Source organism: Hyla sarda, chromosome 2 (genome assembly GCF_029499605.1).
Source record: "Hyla sarda isolate aHylSar1 chromosome 2, aHylSar1.hap1, whole genome shotgun sequence".
Taxonomy (NCBI): Eukaryota; Metazoa; Chordata; class Amphibia; order Anura; family Hylidae; genus Hyla; species Hyla sarda.
Window position 1 is genome coordinate 60327712 of NC_079190.1, and position 18705 is coordinate 60346416.

Sequence of the window (18705 nt, forward strand, 5' to 3'; positions counted from 1 at the left end):
CAGTAAGCAAAGTGTGAGAACTTTCTTGGATGAGTAAATAAGCGCCTGATCTCATACATTCCGGCAGTACAGTATCATATGTCAGTAACTGGATTGCAGAGTACGTCTAATACATTGTAATGTGAGGAAATAATGGCAGCTTTAACAGTCCTGTGTTGGCACCTGCTTGTCAAGTCTCTTGTTCCATAGACCATTATGTTCCTCCTCCCTTTTAATAAGCCAATGTAGACAAAGTCTGTCATGTAATGTATAGGAATAACATAGAACTCTACACGAGTCTATGGAGCAGTGATAAACCAAGACAGGAAATTCCTTGTTCTGTTTTGGTTCTAAGCGGCCTGTAATCCATGTTGACTTCTCTTCTCATCAATCCTGGCATTGTTAATGTCTTTTACAGCTGCAATTCTGACCTCCGTGGTTCTTGAACTAGTCAAGTATGATGTGATTCTGCCAGCAATTCTATTGTTTACACTTGTCTAGAGAGGACCACTGTATATCCGTCCATCTATAGCCTTCAAGTGGTGTACCTGCCACTTATGGCCGCTGAACGCTTCCAGAGAAGAGCTTTCTCCCTTTTAGTCACAGCTGGAGCGTCTCTTATTTGTTTATTGAAGTGGGAAAAGGTTTCCAGTCTGAATGCAAGTGTTATAATTCTCCTAAATGGTCTTATATTGTTCTCATCCATCAAGTGTGGAGAGAAATTGTCTTGTCTTGGAATATGTACTGGCCTTGGAGGGTAAAACTCTCCTTAGCTTTCTATGCCTCCTTGTATGGAAGGATTTCATTTTAGGGAGTGTAAATAATAATGTTAATTAGTGATCAGCCATTAGATTAAAACCAATGGCTGGTGAAGTGAAAATATCCTGTGACAATGATGCCTGTTGGTATTGGGTATATAAGGATGCAAGTGATCAGTCAGTTCTTGAAGTGGTGGATGTAGGAAAGTGTAAGGATCTGGGTCTAGAACTCTAATCTAGAACTCTAACCTTTCTACTCTCTATGGCTGGAGAATGCAGCTAGTTAAAACCAAAATTACACTACCCCCTCAACGTTTCGCCACTTCAGTGACTTTGTCAAGAGGCATGTGGGCAATAACTAGCTGCATGCTCCAGCCATAGATAGTAGAAAGGGACATTATCTGCAGAATGGCCCCTACAAATCAAATAGATATAAGGAGCTATTTTTAGCCCACAAACCAAACAATCAATCAATCAGGCTGTCATGTATGCAGTGTTTTAAGAGTGTGATTTTGTTATTTTCTATTATCCTTCAATTAGTTTATGGACCAGTTCAATAAAGTCCTTTAATTTAGGATTAAATTCACAATAAGTTTGACGGTTGGGAACCTAAGGGTATTATTGGACCATCTAGGTGGTCTTTAAGTATTGTATGAATTCACCCTAAAACCGTTGGTCTCATTTCCAAGTGCAATTAGAACTCTAATCTGGGCTAGAACATCTCCAAAATACAAAAGCCCAGATTTATCAAACTATGTGAGAGAAAAAAAAGAGTGATTTTCCCATAACAGCCAATCACAGCTCAGCTTTCATTTTACCAGAGCTCATTAGCTGAGCTGTGATTGGTCGCTGTGGGAAAATTACTCAATTTTTCTCTCACACAGTTTGATAAATCTCCCCCAAGATGTTACGGGGTGTTCCCGTTATGTAAATTATTACCTATGTAATAGTATCCACAACAGTGTCCACAACATTTTGTTCCGAACGCAGAGTGCAGTCAGCGAGGGTCGTGACATCATGCACACACCCCCTAGTGACGTCACACTACGCCCCCTCAATGCAAGTCTATGGGAGGGGGCGTGGCAGCTGCCATGCCCCCTCCTATAGACTTGCATTGAGGGGGTGTGGTGTGGCGTCACTTGGGGGCGTGTGCATGACGTCACGACCCCAGTAGCCTGCACCCAGCGTTCAGAACTAAATGTTTTGGACACTTGGGCAGTAGAGTACCCCTTAAAAACTGTTGTTAATGAAAAGTTGGATTGCAGGTTGTTGTGTATCAGGTGGAGGCTAGAGTGCCCATGCTGACTACTGTCCACCAGAGAAATACCTACAATAGGTATGAATGCCTAGGTGGATTTTTTCTATTTAGGCTGGGTTGACACCACGTTTTTGCAATACAGTTCCCGTATACATTTTCAATTTGAAAACCGTATGGAACCGTATTGAAAACTGTATGCATTGACTCTCCATAGAAAATCGTATACCAAAAGATGCACCCGGTTGTGTCTGTCTTGCATCCTGTACGGTTTTGTCAGTTTTTTTCCCGTACCCAAAACCGTAGCCTACCACCGCTTAGGTCCAGGTGAAAAACCGTATTGAAACGTATACTTTTTTTTTAACATGGGAGTCAATGGGAACCGTACAGAACTGTATGCGCGTACGGTTCCATCTGGTTTTCACCATACGGTTTTTGACTTTGCACAGTTTTTTTCTTGGAATTTCAATCAAACAAGTGAAACTTTATTCATAATGGAGTGAAAAGTTAAAAACGTTTAAGTTTTTTCTTAAAAAACTGATGCAACCGGACATAATTTTTCAAACCATATATAGTTTTCAACCTTTATACAGATTAAAATGTGTCCACACGTTTTGATACTGTTTAATCAGGTTTTGAGGAATCCGTTTTTTTTTATCAAAAACCGAATACGGGAACTGTATTGCAGAAACGTGGTGTGAACCCTTACCAGGGGAAAAGATGGCACCAAGCTGGCAGTGGCAGTGTGCTGGCCTGGGCAATGATCTACTAGGGAAACTTTGGGTCCTGGCTTTCATGTGGATGTTACTGTGACACCATATTACAAATGTTACAAGCATCTGTGGCATGTGATAAAAAAAGCAGTCCGATCTATAGAGGCCGCACCTTAGGGCCCATTCACACACTAGAATTTCTGAGCGGAATCCAGGAAAAATATTCTGTTAGGAAATTCAGCGGCAGCAGACTCCCATTGTTTTCACCAGGACTCTGCTGCACCATGCACATGGCAGAATTTACACAGTGAAAAACTCTCCTGCCGGAAAATCAAATTCTGCACTCCACAGGAAGGACGAACGTGTTCATTCTTTCAGCGGAATCCTCTTGAAAATACATTTGCCATCTATGGAGACAGTCCTAGCTCTGACTGATTTGTCTGCGCCTGCCGCATGCGGGATGTCCAGGCGGATAATCTGCAGTGTGAATATATCCTTACAGGACTTAAAGCGTAACTCCAGCATCAGGAAATCTCTTTACATTTCGTATCCCGAGACTTGCCAGAGACTACAGTGATCAGGATATGGATTTGGCGAAGATCCCATAGACTTGCATGGACTTCTGCCAAATCTGTACCCTGATCACTGTAGTCTTTGGCAAGTTTTGGGCTATGAAGGTGCCATGGAAATTTAAACAGTTATCCTGCCACCAGAGTGTAACTAGAGTTACACTTAAAGGGCAAGTATCATGAAAAAAACGTATCCCCTATCCGAAGGATAGGGGATACATTTTAGATTGCGGGGGGTCCGAGCACTGGGGCCCACTATGATCTTCTGTTTAGAGCCGCAGCTCTCCTTCACAGCAGCGCGTCATGAACCCCCCGACCGAAGCGGGGGGTGCCACGCACCCTCCATATAGCTCTATGGGAGAGCCATTCGGCAATCTTTGGCTCTCCCATAGAACTATATAGAGTCGGCGTGGCGGCCCCTGCTTTGGGCGGGGTTCGTGACGCACCGCTTTGTAGGAGAGTCGGGGATCTAAACAGAAGATCGCGGGGGGTCCGAGCACTCGGACCCCCCGCGATCTAAAACTTATCTCCTATCCTTAGGATAGGGGATACATTTTTTTTTTCATGATACTTGTCCTTTAACATCACGGTGCTTAAAGGGGTATTCCAGGCCAAAACTTTTTTTATATATATATCAACTGTCTCCGGAAAGTTAAACAGATTTGTAAACTACTTCTATTAAAAAATCTTAATTCTTCCAATAGCTATTAGCTTCTGAAGTTAAGTAGTTGTTTTCTGTCTAACTGCTCTCTGATGACTCACGTCCCGGGAGCTGTGCAGTTCCTATGGGGATATTCTCCCATCATGCACAGCTCCCGGGACGTGACATCATCATTGAGCAGTTAGACAGAAAACTTCAGAAGCTAATAACTATTGGAAGGATTAAGATTTTTTAATAGAAGTAATTTACAAATCTGTTTAACTTTCCGGAGCCAGTTGATATATATATAAAAAAGGTTTTGCCTGGAATACCCCTTTAATACCACAGGACACCTGTAGACAACTTGTGGAGTCCAAACCTCAGTGGTTTAGCAGCACAGTCAGGACCAACACAATATCAGGCAGGTTGTGTGAGTGTATATATATATATATATATATATATATATATATATATCTTCATTCAGTCTCCAGGCCACGAGTTCGATCTGGTGGATTAGAAATCATGCCTTTCAGTTTTGTCTGTTCTTCTGCTGTCTTACCCCCAAGCTATTACTCTAATAAATGACCTCCCTGAGGAGCCCTGAGATTAAGGATGACGTACACTATGTAGGAGCTAGGCCATGAGAGGCAATTATCTATTTTGCCTTAGGAAAAAAAGAAGCATTATAGGTAAAGAAGGCGATTTAGGGTACCCGATTTGAGGCGCTACCGCTGACTTAGACCATTGACTCACCCCATGATTATAAAAGGGGAACAGTAAAGAGAAACTGCAGAATACCCCCCAGATCCAGTGCAATGTGTGAATACATGTAGACCAGTGTTTTCCAACCAACGTGCCTCCAGCTGTTGCAAAACTACAACTCCCAGCATGCCTGGACAGCCATTGGCTGTCCGGGCATGCTGGGAGTTGTAGTTTTGCAACAGCTGGAGGCACCCTGGTTGGAAAACACTGCAGTATATTGAGAACAACAAGAAATTTCCATCCATTATACTTCAGGATGTGCACTTTTTTTCACTGGTGTGAGTGTATTAGCAATTCAAAGAGAATTTTAATCCATAGCCTGGTTAAAATGGGGAACGTAGGAACCCCCTTCTTGTGATCAGTTGGAGTCCCTAGCGATCAGATACTTATGCCTAGCCTGTAGATAAGTAAAAAAAAAACTGCATTTTGTAGGGAAAAAAAACCCTTAATGGGGTATTCCAGGAAAATACTCTTTATATATATATATATATATATATATATATATTCAATCAACTGGCTCCAGAAAGTTAAACAGATTTGTAAATTACTTCTATTAAAAAAAATCTTAATCCTTCCAATAATTATCAGCTGCTGAAGTTGAGTTGTTGTTTTCTGTCTGACAACAGTGCTCTCTGCTGACATCTCTGCTTGTCTCGGGAACTGCACAGAGTAGAATAGGTTTGCTATGGGGATTTGCTTCTACTCTGGACAGTTCCCGAGACAGGTGTCATCAGAGAGCACTTAGACAGAAAAGAACAATCTATGTATGTAATGGGAATGGGGCCTAAATGTAAGTCAATTAAAATCACATTTTAACTCCTTTTTCAGAATTAAACATTATAGATCTTTCGAACATTGTGAAGCATAGTAAAAATGTTTATCCCTTAAAAGTTATCCTCTATCCTCCACAGGATAGGAGGGGGTCCGACCACTGAAACCCCCACTGATCACGAGAATGGAGGCTCCTTGTCTCCCAAATGAATGTAGTGGTAGCACAACTAAAAGGGGTTATCCAGGAATAGAAAAACAGAGCTGATTTCTTTCAAGAACCGCTTCTTGTCTGTCAGGTTGGATGTGGTTCTGCAGTTCAGTTCCATTGAAGTAAATGGAGCCATGTTGTAATACGACACACAACCTGGGGACAGACATGGAGCTCCTTTTGAAAGAAATTAGTTTTTGTATTCCTGGATAACCCCTTTAATAGATTGAGTTTAAAGGGGTACACCGGTGAAAAAAACTATTTTTTTCATATCAACTGGCTCCAAAAAGTTAAACAGATTTGTAAATTACTTCTATTAAAAAATCCTAATCCTACCAGTACGTATTAGCTGCTGAAGTTGAGTTGTTATTTTCTGTCTGACCACAGTGCTCTCTGCTGACACCTCTATCTCAGGAACTGTCCAGTGTAGGAGCAAATCCCCATAGCAAACCTCTTCTGCTCTGGACAGTTCCTGACACGGACAGAGGTGTCAGCTGAGAGCACTGTTGTCAGACAGAAAAGAACTATACAACTTCCTCTGTAGTATACGGCAGCTGATAAGTACTGGAAGGATTAAGATATTTTAATAGAAGTAATTTGCAAATCTGTTAAACTTTCTGGAGCCAGTTGTTTTTCACCGAAATACCCCTTTATGCCGTGGCTGAGCATGCATGCTACTACTCCTATTACAAAGGATAGGGGATAACATTACATTTGTAGATAACTTCTTTAATATATAACTGTTTAATACATTCACAGATAATGTAGAGAAGTATATAAATAATTGCATATATAATGGTTAGGACAGCTGGATTCTATACATTTTAGGAGCTATCTGCATCAATCATTTGCAGAAATGAGTTAGGCTAAATTTCTACTCGTTTTTTTGTGCTGCGTTTTTTGGGATTAAAAAAAACGCATAAAAAACGCCTGAAAAAATGCCAGTGCAATGTCATGCGTCTGGTGTTTTTTCTGGAAATTTTTCTGTCGTTTTTTCATTTGTCTTGAAATTGCATTTTTGTCACCTTTTGGCGTTTTTTTTTTTTGGTACCCAAAATATGTTGGATATCAAAAAAAAAAAAAATGAAGGATGCAGCAGTGATGGAAAAGATTTTATTAAAACGAAATGTATATATTTTATAACAAAATTTTTATAATTTTTTCAATAAAGTGTTTGTGTTTCACTTTTTTCTCTCAAATTTTTTTTTTTTTAGGTAGTACTACTACTCCCAGCATGGAACAGACTGTTCCATGCTGGGAGTAGTAGTACCTGTAGTAATAGACATTTCGCCCCGGGTCTCAGTCCTGACACCCGATGCGATCGTCCATTATATAGCACAGATGCCGCTGTATACAGCGCTCACATCTCTGCACTATACTCTGGCCAGTGATGTAAATAGAACATCACTCATTCATATTTCCCACCCAGAGTGGTGATTGGTCGGATGGTTGCAGCCAATCACAGCTCTGAGGGAAACATCAATGAGTGAGTGGCTGGAGTACAGAGCAGAGATGTGAGCGATGTACACAGTCACTCCATCTCTGCTATAGACAGGGCGATCACAGCGGGTGTCAGTAGTGACATCCACTGTGATGTGTCCTTAACTGCAGGCACTACTACTCCCAACATGGAGCACACTCTGCTCCATGCTGGGAGCTGTAGTATCTGCATTAATAGACAGATCTGCGATCTGTCTATTTATGCAGGTACTGCAGCTCCCAGCATTGAGCAGAATGTGCTCCATGTTGGAAGTAGTAGTATCTGCAGTTAAGGAAAGATCACAGCGGGTATCACTACTGACACCCGCTGTGATCCTCCTGTATAATCTATAGTTGCGGCGGATGCTCTTCTATGGTCCCCTGCACTGACGTATATATACACATATTCATATTTCCCACAGAGAGCTGTGATTGGCTGGAACCATCTGGCCAATCACAGCTCTCTGCGGGAAATATGACTATGTGTATATATACGGCAGTGCAGGGGACCATAGAAGAGCGGCCGCCGCATCTATACATTATACAAGAGGATCGCAACGGGCGATCTGTCTATTAGTACAGGTACTATTACTCCAATCATGGAACAGTGTTTTCTATGCTGGGAGTAGTAGTACTACCTAAAAAAAATGTAAAAATAAAGAAAATAAAGTGGAAAACACACACACACTACATTTTTATTATTGTTGGCTGCATTTTTAGGTCCCCACCCGCCCACATAAATTGATTCCTGTTTAAAAATTAAAAGATACATTTTGTTAAATACTATTTTTTCTTCACTACTGTATCTTTTTCATTTAATTTTTTTAATGGTACCCTACGAAATTTTATTAAAAAAGTTATCTCCATCACTTTTTTTGGATGAAGTGCAAAAAAGAATAAAAACCACCTGCAAAAACTCCAAAGTTAAAACCCACATATCGTTTTCTTGGCATTTTTTCACTCCCATAGACTTCTATGGGAGAAAGACGCCACGATTTTGACTTAAAAAACGCCAGTGGCTCAACATGCTGCGATTACCAACGATTTCAAAAACGCAAGAAAAGAGTGAAAAAACGCCAAAAGGATTAAAAAACGCCAAAGGGAAAAACACCAAGTGGAATAAGAATTTTACGATTTTTCATTGATTTACAGCTAACATCTGGCCGCAGCGTTTTTTGGCCAAAGAAACGCCATGCGGCAGAATTGGCGTCTTTCTTGGCGTTTTCAATTGATATCTACAGAAAACAAAGTGAAAAGTTGTTGGATTTGTCCATCCTGGGGTTAGGAATAAAGAATAAAAACTCCAAGCACCACATTATAAAAGCAGTTCCATAGGAGAATAGTAACATACCGTAGTTCATAAGGTTGAAGAAAGACCAGAGTCCATCAAGTTCAACCTATATCCCTAATGAGTCCCTTCTGAGTTGGGACTTTAGCTACAGCCAAAGTCCTTAGTTTTGGTCCTTGTAGTTCAAATGGAAAGTTTAGGAGTTAGAACACTATCTTTTTGGAACTTGAGTCACTAAAACACCTAATATAGGTACCAAAAAAAGTTGACAAACTTCTTTGTGGCATGGACTAGCATTGATCTGAAACAGGTCCATGCAGGACTATGGTGAGATGATCTAATTCAAATTTTAGGACTGTCTTAATTTGTGATTTTCCAACTTGATTAGACTTGATCACCATCACTTCGAAGGTGCTAAATCTTAGATGAAGGGTCTACTTTCTGGCCACACAACCATTTGGGCTGCATTGTGCAATCAATGGCTGCACAATTTTTCGGTGAAAATTGTGCAGCCATTGGCTGCATGCGGCCGACCACTCATGTAGCGTCCCCCTTAAAGGCGTACACCACTGCCCCAGCGTTCGGAGCATTTTGTTCCGAACGCTGGGTTTGGGCTGCGGGGGTTGTGACACCGTGGACATGCCCCGTGTGCTGTCACATCACGCCCCCTCAATGCAAGTCTATGGGAGGGGGCGTGGCAGCTGCCACACCCCCTCCCATAGACTTGCATTGAGGGGGCGTCATCATGATGTCACTACCCCTGTAGCCCAAACCCAGCATTTGGAACAAAACGTTCGGAATGCTGGGGCAGTGGAGTACGCCTTTAAAGGCCCGAGTTTCAGGAGTATATGGAGGGACACGTGATACAATGTCCACTAACAATCATTCATTTTATATTGTTTCCAGGGACGAGCAGCAGAAGGATTACTTGATGGAGCGGAGGGACCTGGCGATTGATTTTATTTTCTCATTAGTGCTTATAGAAGTCCTGAAACAGGTAAGATGAGCCGGCCATTGATGGCGCATTTATAGTTCTCATTAACTTTGCAGCCATAATTTCTTCCTATGGATTCAGGAAGCAGATAATGCAGAGAATATTGAATTTAGTGACATTATATACATTAAGTCACCAGCAGATGTTCTCGAAGATGAATTTAACTGTGTGCAGCAATATCCGAGGATCATATATTTGTGTTAAAGAAAAAGCTCAGTATATCGGATGTTCATTATGTTTTATTTATAAAGCCATTGTGTACGCTGCAGCGCTCCGCACGGAATGTACCTACACGGGTATCCACCGGGGATCAGTGTCTGTTTTGCACATATATGTAGCAATATGGAGCAATATATTGGACTTGAATATTGTGGTTGTACGGTATTCAGTGTGGGGATCACTGTCCATCAGGGGTAAAGGAGTTTTCTCATGAAGACCTCCCCTTTGTCAAAAGAAGCTGACCCAAGAATAGGGGGATAATACAATGGTGTCCAGCTTCAAATGCCCCCAACAATCGGCTGTCACCACCAGGGGAGGCTATAGGAAAGAGTATTTCAAGGGAATAGACTTGTGTGTGTGCCAGAGAGAAAAACCACTTGGACACCTTTCTGTAATATTCTTATACCTAAAAGGACTAATAGAAAGGAGAAGTCATCATAAGACTAAAATGCAAAGATCCTGTTCATACTGTGCATTTTTGTTGGATTTTTTTACACATGATTTATGTTGCATTGTTGATTAACCATATCTTTCAATGAGTTCAGTCAAAACAAAATGTGTAAGGCTGCATCCACATCTCGTTTTGTACATACAGGTGCCGGATCCGGCTGGGGGAGGGGAAAACCGGGCGCTCCCATACCCCAGCCGGATCAGCCTGTAACTCCATTTACTTTAATGAGCTGACCAGAGTCAAACGGTGACTCCGGTCGGCTCAGTTTTGACCCGTATGCGGTTTTGGACCGGACCTAAAACCGTAGTATACTACGGTTTGAGGTCCGGTCAGGAAACCGCATACGGGTCAAAACTGAGCCTACCGGAGTCACCGTTTGACTCCGGTCGGCTACGGGCGGCTCATTAAAGTAAATGGACTTACGGGCTGATCCGGGTACCGGAGAGCCCGGTTTTCCCCTCCCCCAGCCGGATCCGGCACCCGTATGTACAAAACGAGACGTGAATGCAGCCTAAGTTAAAAACACAATAAAAAATATAGTGTGAAAGAATTGTTAAAGAATTTTGAGTTAATAGAAGGGGAGGGGGGAGGTCCTCTTTTCAGTATCTCCATCTCTTGACCAGGACAGGAAGCAGTCTGGAGGACCTGTCCTGTCCTAGACAACCTATTGATTTGAATGGGCACTGTGTAATGCTTCAGTTCACCTGTGGTGGAGCTATCAGAATATTGAACACTTACTTTCAGATTTCTGGATTGCTCGATCAGCTTATTCGAGCAAGCAGAGATTGTTCTTAGCAGACAACCCCTGTAAGGCAGCCCAAGGCTAGGTTTACTGCAGAATTACGAGCTTTTTCTGTTTAAAAATTATGTTTGAGTATTCAAGTAAAGCAGAATCCCATTGCTGTTAATGGGATTCTGCAACACAGTCTACACTACAGATGTTGAGCAGCAGAATATATTGCCGTTTGTGGGGATGGCGGTGTCCACGCGGTCCTAACGCACTCCTGTGGATAGAGAATGAGGGGGATAAGGGGATAGGGAATATGGTTTGCATAACTGGAGTACTCCAGTAAAGGTACTCCAGTGCCCCAGTTCGCTGGGTGCGGGCTGCAGGGGTCGTAATGTGACAGCCATGCCCCCTTAATGCAAGTCTATGGGAGGGGGCATGGTGACTGCCATGCCCCCTCCCATAGACTTGCATTGAGGGGGATTGGCCGTGACGTCACGACCCCCCCCACAGCCTGCATACAGCGTTCGATAGAAAATGTTCCGAACACTGGGGCATTGGAGTACCCCTATTAGTGCTTGGCAATGTCTCTAGGTCTTATACAGAATGAATGCTGTGGAGCCTGCTGCTTCATTCACTTGGAGAACAAGAGAACTCTGATCTTGTGATTGTTTGGGGTCCCAGTGCAGTGTTTTCTAAATAGTGCATGTGTTTTAGTTCTTACAATTACAGGGTTTCCACTCTGACTTTGCACAGTATTGCAGTGATGTCATGCCCGTATACCCATGTGACTGTTGGAGTCAATGATTGGCCTCACTGGTGGTCAGCACAAGACTGCTACTACATGTCAGCGCTGCAGCACAGTAGACCTGTAGGGACCACTGGTTCATTAGTGCTGAAGCAGTGGAGACAATGAGTTATACTGTAGATCTTTCAATATTCTATGGCTTTTTCACCCTTGGGGGAATATCTTATTTTGACTTGAAGAACTTCTTTAAAAATTAAATTTTCCAGTCCGATTTGGGGTCTTGGCTAAAGGAGAGCCACCAATAACTCCTTCATTCACTTTTTAATGACAGTATTAGTGATATGTCATATGCCATTGTTCTTATGCTTTTGTTATATAGTTCTAGATTATCATTTAGATCTCTCCTATTAACTTTGTTAAGATAAAGGGGTACTCCGCTGCCCCAGTGTTCGGAACATTTAGTTCCGAACACTTGGGACGGGCAGCAGGGTCTTGACGTCACGTCACGCCCCCTCTATGCAAGTCTATGCCACGCCCCCTCCCATAGACTTGCATTGGGGGCATGGCGTGACATCATGAGGGGGCGTGTCCTTGACATCACGACCCCCGCCGCCCATCCCAGCGTTCTAAACGAACACCGGGTGCTGCACAGAGATTGCGGGGGTCCCACAATCACACATCTCATCCCCTATACTTTGGATAGGGGATAAGATGTCCAGGAGTGGAGTACCCCCTTTAAGCAGCATAGCTCTATGGATATCCATAATGTAAGGGAGCATTAGAATCATTCCAAATTCAGTTTGTGGAGTTGTATGCATCATTATTTTATTGGCTTGTTGTTTCTTTCCACCCTCCAAAATACAGATGGTAATTTGTCTTCCTATTATGCTGGTCTTAGCATGCATATATGTGCTGTGGAGCCATGTGGAATATGTTACTGCTTTGTACCAATACTGGAAATAAATACATTTATTCCCGAGTCAAGTAACTTTGCATTCCCCATGCACCAATTCATCCTTTTAATAATTGCTCAATTTTCTTGTCTTCCAGATTCCATTGCACCCAGTAATCGACAGCTTGGTTCATGAAGTCATAACCTTAGCTTTCAAGCACTTTAAATACAAAGAAGGGTAATGCAGTAAAGACAAGTAATTGAAACTAATGGCTTTTTCCCTTTGTTGATGCATTTTTTCATTTTTTTCTTCTTTTGTTTTTAGGTATCTAGGTCCAAACACTGGTAATATGCACATTGTGGCCGATCTATATGCTGAAGTGATTGGTGTTTTAGCGCAGTCAAAGTAAGTGTCCTATACGGTTACTGTATCCTTATTAATGACATTTTTACTAATATTGCTTAGAGAACTAGTAATCTTGAGAAACAATATACTTGAAGGGGTACTCGACTGTCCAGCATTCAGAACTAAATGTTCCGAACGCTGTTTTCGAGCTGCGGGGGTCGGCCATACCCCTTGTGACATCATGGCTATGCCCCTCAATGCAAGTCAATGGGAGGGGGCGTGAAGGCCATCACACCATCACACCCCCTCCCATAAACTTACATTGAGGGGGCATGGCCATGATGTCACAAGCGGCGTGGCCAACCCCCGCAGCGCTAAAACAGTGTTCGGAACATTTAGTTCTAAATGCTGGCCAGTGGAGTACCAATTTAAAGTTACATTTACACAGGTCTAAATATCTTCTTCAACATATGCTTCTGGTTTAAGAAACTAAACTAGGAAGTTTGGTCATAGACATGATCGACTAGTAAGATAGAGATGCTCTTTAGTTGGCTCATGATCTTGTCTGATTCTTGTACAAAACCTAATGCATATGTTACATGTGAGGAGTGCTCCCTGTGGAGTTAGAAGCCATGCCAATCACCATATAAACTTACAATGAGAAGTGCAGCCCGGACAGATTTGTTGGTCATTGTTGGCCATCGTAGTGGTTTCTTAGACTGCAACACATACTAGTAAAGGGGATGCCACTAGTCCATTTGTTGAATGAATAGTGGTGGATAGGCAACTGTTTGAGAGTGTACTATTTGGTGAATATATAGTGACCTATAAAGCAGAGAGGCTTCTATAGAAGTGTATCACACAGGGCACCAGCCAAAATAAGAATGGTGTTGTTCATAGACTGCTGCTTGAATACATTCTTCAGAGGTGTAGTAATGGTACCTGGGGTCCTTCTTCAGAAATTCTTTTTATAATGGGCATTTGCTAAAAATAGTACAATACATAGGTATGACATAGCAAATGCAACTGGGCCCGAGAAATACACATTTATTTCACACATCTTTTTTTTTTTTACATGTATACATTGAAGAATTGTGCTGGCGAGACAAAAAGTAATGTCATGTAAGACTTGAGATAAATAGGATAGAGTAGGCCAGCTGAGCTTTTGTTATGGATGATGGTCTTAGAGGGATTCGCCTGCTCTGTTTAAATTGTCGGGGTAGAGTTTTATAGAGAGGATGCCAAGAACGATTGTGAATGGAATAATTTTGTACAATTTATTAGCTGTCTTCTTCCATTTGTCAGGTTTCCTTCCGTGAAGAAGAAATTTATGGCTGAGTTAAAAGAGCTAAGACACAAAGAGCAGAACCCGTATGTGGTTCAAAGTGTCATCAGTCTTATAATGGGAATGAAATTCTTCCGCATTAAGATGTATCCAGTAGAAGACTTTGAAGCCTCTTTACAGTTCATGCAGGTATCATTTATTATCTGATGTCACTTAGTATAGGGGATGACATTAAAGGGGTTAACCAGGAAAAACTTCATATATATATTTTTTATATATATATATATATATATATATATATATATATATATATATATATACATATACATAATCAACTGGCTCCAGAAAGTTAAATAGATTTGTAAATTACTTCTATTAAAAAATCTTAATTCTTTCAGTACTTATGAGCTGCTGAAGTTGAGTTGTTCTTTTCTGTCTAAGTGCTCTCTGATGACAACTGTCTTGGGAACTGTCCAGAGAAGAAGATAATCTCCATAGCAAACCTCTCCTACTCTGTGCAGTTCCTGAGAGAAGCAGAGATGTCAGCAGAGAGCACTGTTGCCAGACAGAAAAGAACAACTCAACTTCAGCAGCTGATAATTATTGGAAGGATTAATAGGCATTGTGTAGAATTTGGATCATAGATTGTATAGTTTTTTTTTTTAAGAAATACAGTAAATCCTTTTTATTTATGTGTTATATATGATCTATGTGAATAAAGGGCTGGTCACATTGGTCTTTGGGAATTGATCATGGTGTAATCCTCCTACACAAACAAGTTAACACAATAAAGCATTAAAGTGCATTGACAGTACATTAAAGTGCAATAAATAATACTTTTAAACCTGAGTAGTGGGCCCGAGCAGACACAATAGGTGACATCCACCTGAGAGATCAGGAAGACAGGTGTGTTCCGCATCGGGAACCACATGGCCATACCACATGACCATACCACATAACCATTTGTGGTTGAAATCGACTATCTTCTTCAAGTATAAATTGGTAAAGATGGGCTTTCTTATGTTTGATGCTCCAGTAGCAGCCCAAATGAGAATGGATGGAAACATTCAACATCCTATTCTTTGCCCCATAGGCTAAATTGGTAAATGACGTCGGACCTAGGGACTATCCGGCAGATTTGCCCTTTGCTGTGGATTCAGTGAATCAAGAAAACTATGCATGCAGCCAGATGGCAAATATGCCTGATGCCATAGATATGTAAATAAGCCCTTATTAAGAAAGTTATGTGAGGTATTACAACTTGGCTCCATTCACTTCAGAGGAACTGAGCTGCAATACCACAAACAAACTAAGGACAAGGGTGGCACTTATTCTGGAAAAACAAAGCAGCTGTGTTTACTATTACTATATAACATCTTGAATCTAATGTGTATGGGTTCCTTAAGGCCAGACGTGCTTTGCTGGAGACTTCCTATGCATTACAAAAGGTAAAAATATCATCAAAATCTGCGTCAAATCTGGGACACATTTCATGGGAATCAGGTTTTAAAAAAACCGCATCCACATACGTTGTCCTGTATATGTCACTGCTGTTTCACACAACCAGTGGTTGAGCATCTCATAAATAAGACAGATTAGTATTATCTGTCTCTGCATATCCACTATGTTAGGTGTATTGTTTATTACACTGTTGTTTTTACTTACCCATTGCCCAGGTAAGTAACCTTCTACTCCTGTGTGTACATGGTATGCAGCACTTTATACACTGCTTTATACACCTGTTTTGCAGGCCTTGTTATTTATGGCTATGTTCTTTCACCTTTTAGGAATGTGCACATTATTTCTTGGAAGTAAAAGACAAGGACATTAAGCATGCCTTGGCTGGCCTGTTTGTGGAGATCCTGGTACCTGTTGCTGCTGTAAGTCCCTTCCAGTCTATGTGATTTATTGTAATATATGGTCTGTTCAGTGTTAACGTTTGATCCCTCTATTAAATGTTTCCAGGCTGTGAAAAATGAAGTGAATGTTCCTTGTCTTAGAAACTTTGTGGAAAGTCTTTATGACACAACACTTGAGCTATCTTCCAGGAAGAAGCATTCACTGGTGAGTGTTTTTCGCATAAGACCCTAAGGTATAAAACAAAAGACTTTGCCCAGAGGAAATTAAGTTCATGCCGCCATTTCATAGAACTACTATGGGCTGTGGTGGTGGCCTGGTTATAGCATTGGTTTTTTTTCTTGATCCAGACCAACCTACTCTTGGTGTGACTGTAAGGGTAGGGTCACACGTGTTGTGTTTTGCTGCGTATTTGCTCCTGAATATTTTCCTACCCATGGAAGTCAAAAGGGTATTTCCATCTGAAACATTAATAGCATATCCAAAGGATATGCCATCAATGTTCTGGAGTTACAGCTCGCGGTGCTTTGCTGTTTCGCAGCTCCCATAAAGGTAATTGGTCATTGGGAAATGGCACCACCCGGCTTAGCTGTTTTCAGAAGAATCTGGCCCACTGCAACCAGGCTAGATGAGATGAGGGGGAAATCTAGGAACAGATATCAGAGGTGGAATCCATGTTTATCTGACATTTATGCCAGGAAATGTAAGAGATGGCTATAATTCAAAGAAAATTTTTTTTACTTAAAAATGTATGCCATACTGGGAGTCCTAGTTTTTTGTAGCAGCTAGAGAATTTAAAGTTGTCAACCAGTAAGGCTGGGATTACAATTGTGCCATCTGTGGCACTTTTACCTCAGCAAACTGCCAAATGTGTTGCCCATGGATACATTCATAGGCCCTATTGACTTTAATTCCCCTAAATGTAGTAAACTAGTGACTTTGTTGAGTCATTTCACAAACATAGGTATGTATTGACACCAAGGGCATATGTACCACAGAGGTAGACATGCAGCTGCTATAGGGCCCTTGGAGAGTGGCGGTCCACCCCATTTGGTCCTATTCCTTTTTATTTTGCTAAATGACTGTCCAGAACTCCCTTCTCCAGTTGTCCTAGGGGGCAAAAATCAGACACCATAGTCGGGGGCAGGTTTTACCCTTTGCTATAGGGCCCCCTCTCTCTGTTTTTACTCCACTGCTTGACACTGACTCAAGCACAGTACACCACACTTTGGTCCAAGTAAACATGCAGGAAATGACCCAATCATAGTCACTAGTTGCCTACCCTCGGGCTACTAAAGTCCATTGTGCCGTGCCTGTCCATGCACATTTATGACAGCATCCTATTTCACTGTTTGCCAATGTATACGTGCAATGCCATGTGTAAAGGGCACTTTATTAGTGACTGTCTACTCTGGCTAATGTCTGAGGGTCTCGAGTACTCTATAATATTTGCCTGTATGAGCACTGTAATAGATGACAATGTTGGGTGACGTTTATGATGATGATAACCCAGCATCTGTTATACGGAGATCATTTTAAGATAACAGTATCAGACTCTGCCCCAAGAAGACAATTCATTGAATGTCGTGTATAGCCATACTGTCACGTTATATGTTCTGATGAAGGATTTTTTGTTTTTTTAAGGCATTGTACCCATTGGTGACGTGTCTGCTTTGTGTCAGCCAGAAACCATTCTTTCTGAACCGGTGGCATATCTTTCTCAACAACTGCTTATCTAACCTGAAGGTAAAGGTGTCATCTGCGTTACCCGTCACATTTCAGGATTCCGTAATTGAAGAGTAATGAATGATGCCATTGTTTCTTTACATAAGAGTCATTTATTCCTACAATGACTGGTGTAAAAGCCTCAGACTCCTATAAGAAGCCTATAGTAATGTATTAGATGGCGTTGCTTAAGTGAAGTTGATTTTAATATAAACCATGTGTATTTAGGAATGTACAGTAGAAATAAACTGGCCGTGGAAGATGTTTAGATGACCTGTGATTCTCTCCTCCCTCTCTATACTACAGAAAGTAGAGGGGGCCATGGGAGTAGAGAACGAGCTGCATTAGCAGACTATACAAAGGCTTTGTTCGTAGTCTGTAACCATGGAGAAACAAAATTATGCAGAGCAGCTGTAAACACACAAACAGTAGGAGATTTTTGAACAATAAAATAGTTTTTTTTTAAAGTAGAATACCTTTTAAAATTTTAACTGTGGATATGCCATAGAGCCATCTACTCATGTATTGGGGTCAGTATTTTTATCCACATAGGCCCAAAACCCAGAAGAGGTCCACATCTTTCCATTTTCAAATTTTTTTTTTTCACTCCATGGTTTTGGCTTACATATAACCGATCAGCAATGGACATCTTTCTACAAAAAACAGCACCACATTTGTCCACAGGTAGTTGTTGGTGTTACAGTTTAGCTCCTTTTAGTTATTCCAAAATAAAAATGTATTTGTGGTTCTGAAAATTGGGGATAGCTACCTGATTGGTGGGGGTCTGACTCCTGAAACCCCCCACCACTCATTACAATGGCGTTCAGTTGTCATCCAAATTGGTGGAGCAGCAGCACACATGCTCAGTCACTGTTCACAGTCTATGGCACTTACAACATTGTCAAGGTCAGTGCTTGGTAATATTCCGACCTCCCATAGAGAATGAGTTGAGAGACATGCTCCTGCTCCATTGACTTGGGGGACAATTGACCTCCATTCTTGTGATTGGTTGGTCCCCACCCAATCCCATAACTAGGGG

The 18705-nt window shown here is 41.5% G+C and overlaps 1 protein-coding gene across 7 annotated transcripts in view; it reads left to right on the plus strand.

Moving 5' to 3' along the window:
* Nucleotides 1-18705, plus strand: part of FRY (FRY microtubule binding protein) — a 526666-nt gene that overhangs the window by 339745 nt on the left and 168216 nt on the right. For all 7 annotated transcript variants that reach the window (XM_056561876.1, XM_056561877.1, XM_056561878.1 and 4 more), the window contains 7 exons: nucleotides 9329-9419; nucleotides 12612-12691; nucleotides 12779-12859; nucleotides 14105-14273; nucleotides 15872-15964; nucleotides 16050-16148; nucleotides 17586-17687. In XM_056561876.1, the coding sequence (XP_056417851.1) occupies nucleotides 9329-9419; nucleotides 12612-12691; nucleotides 12779-12859; nucleotides 14105-14273; nucleotides 15872-15964; nucleotides 16050-16148; nucleotides 17586-17687 (715 nt within the window). The remainder of the gene's footprint in view (nucleotides 1-9328; nucleotides 9420-12611; nucleotides 12692-12778; nucleotides 12860-14104; nucleotides 14274-15871; nucleotides 15965-16049; nucleotides 16149-17585; nucleotides 17688-18705) is intronic.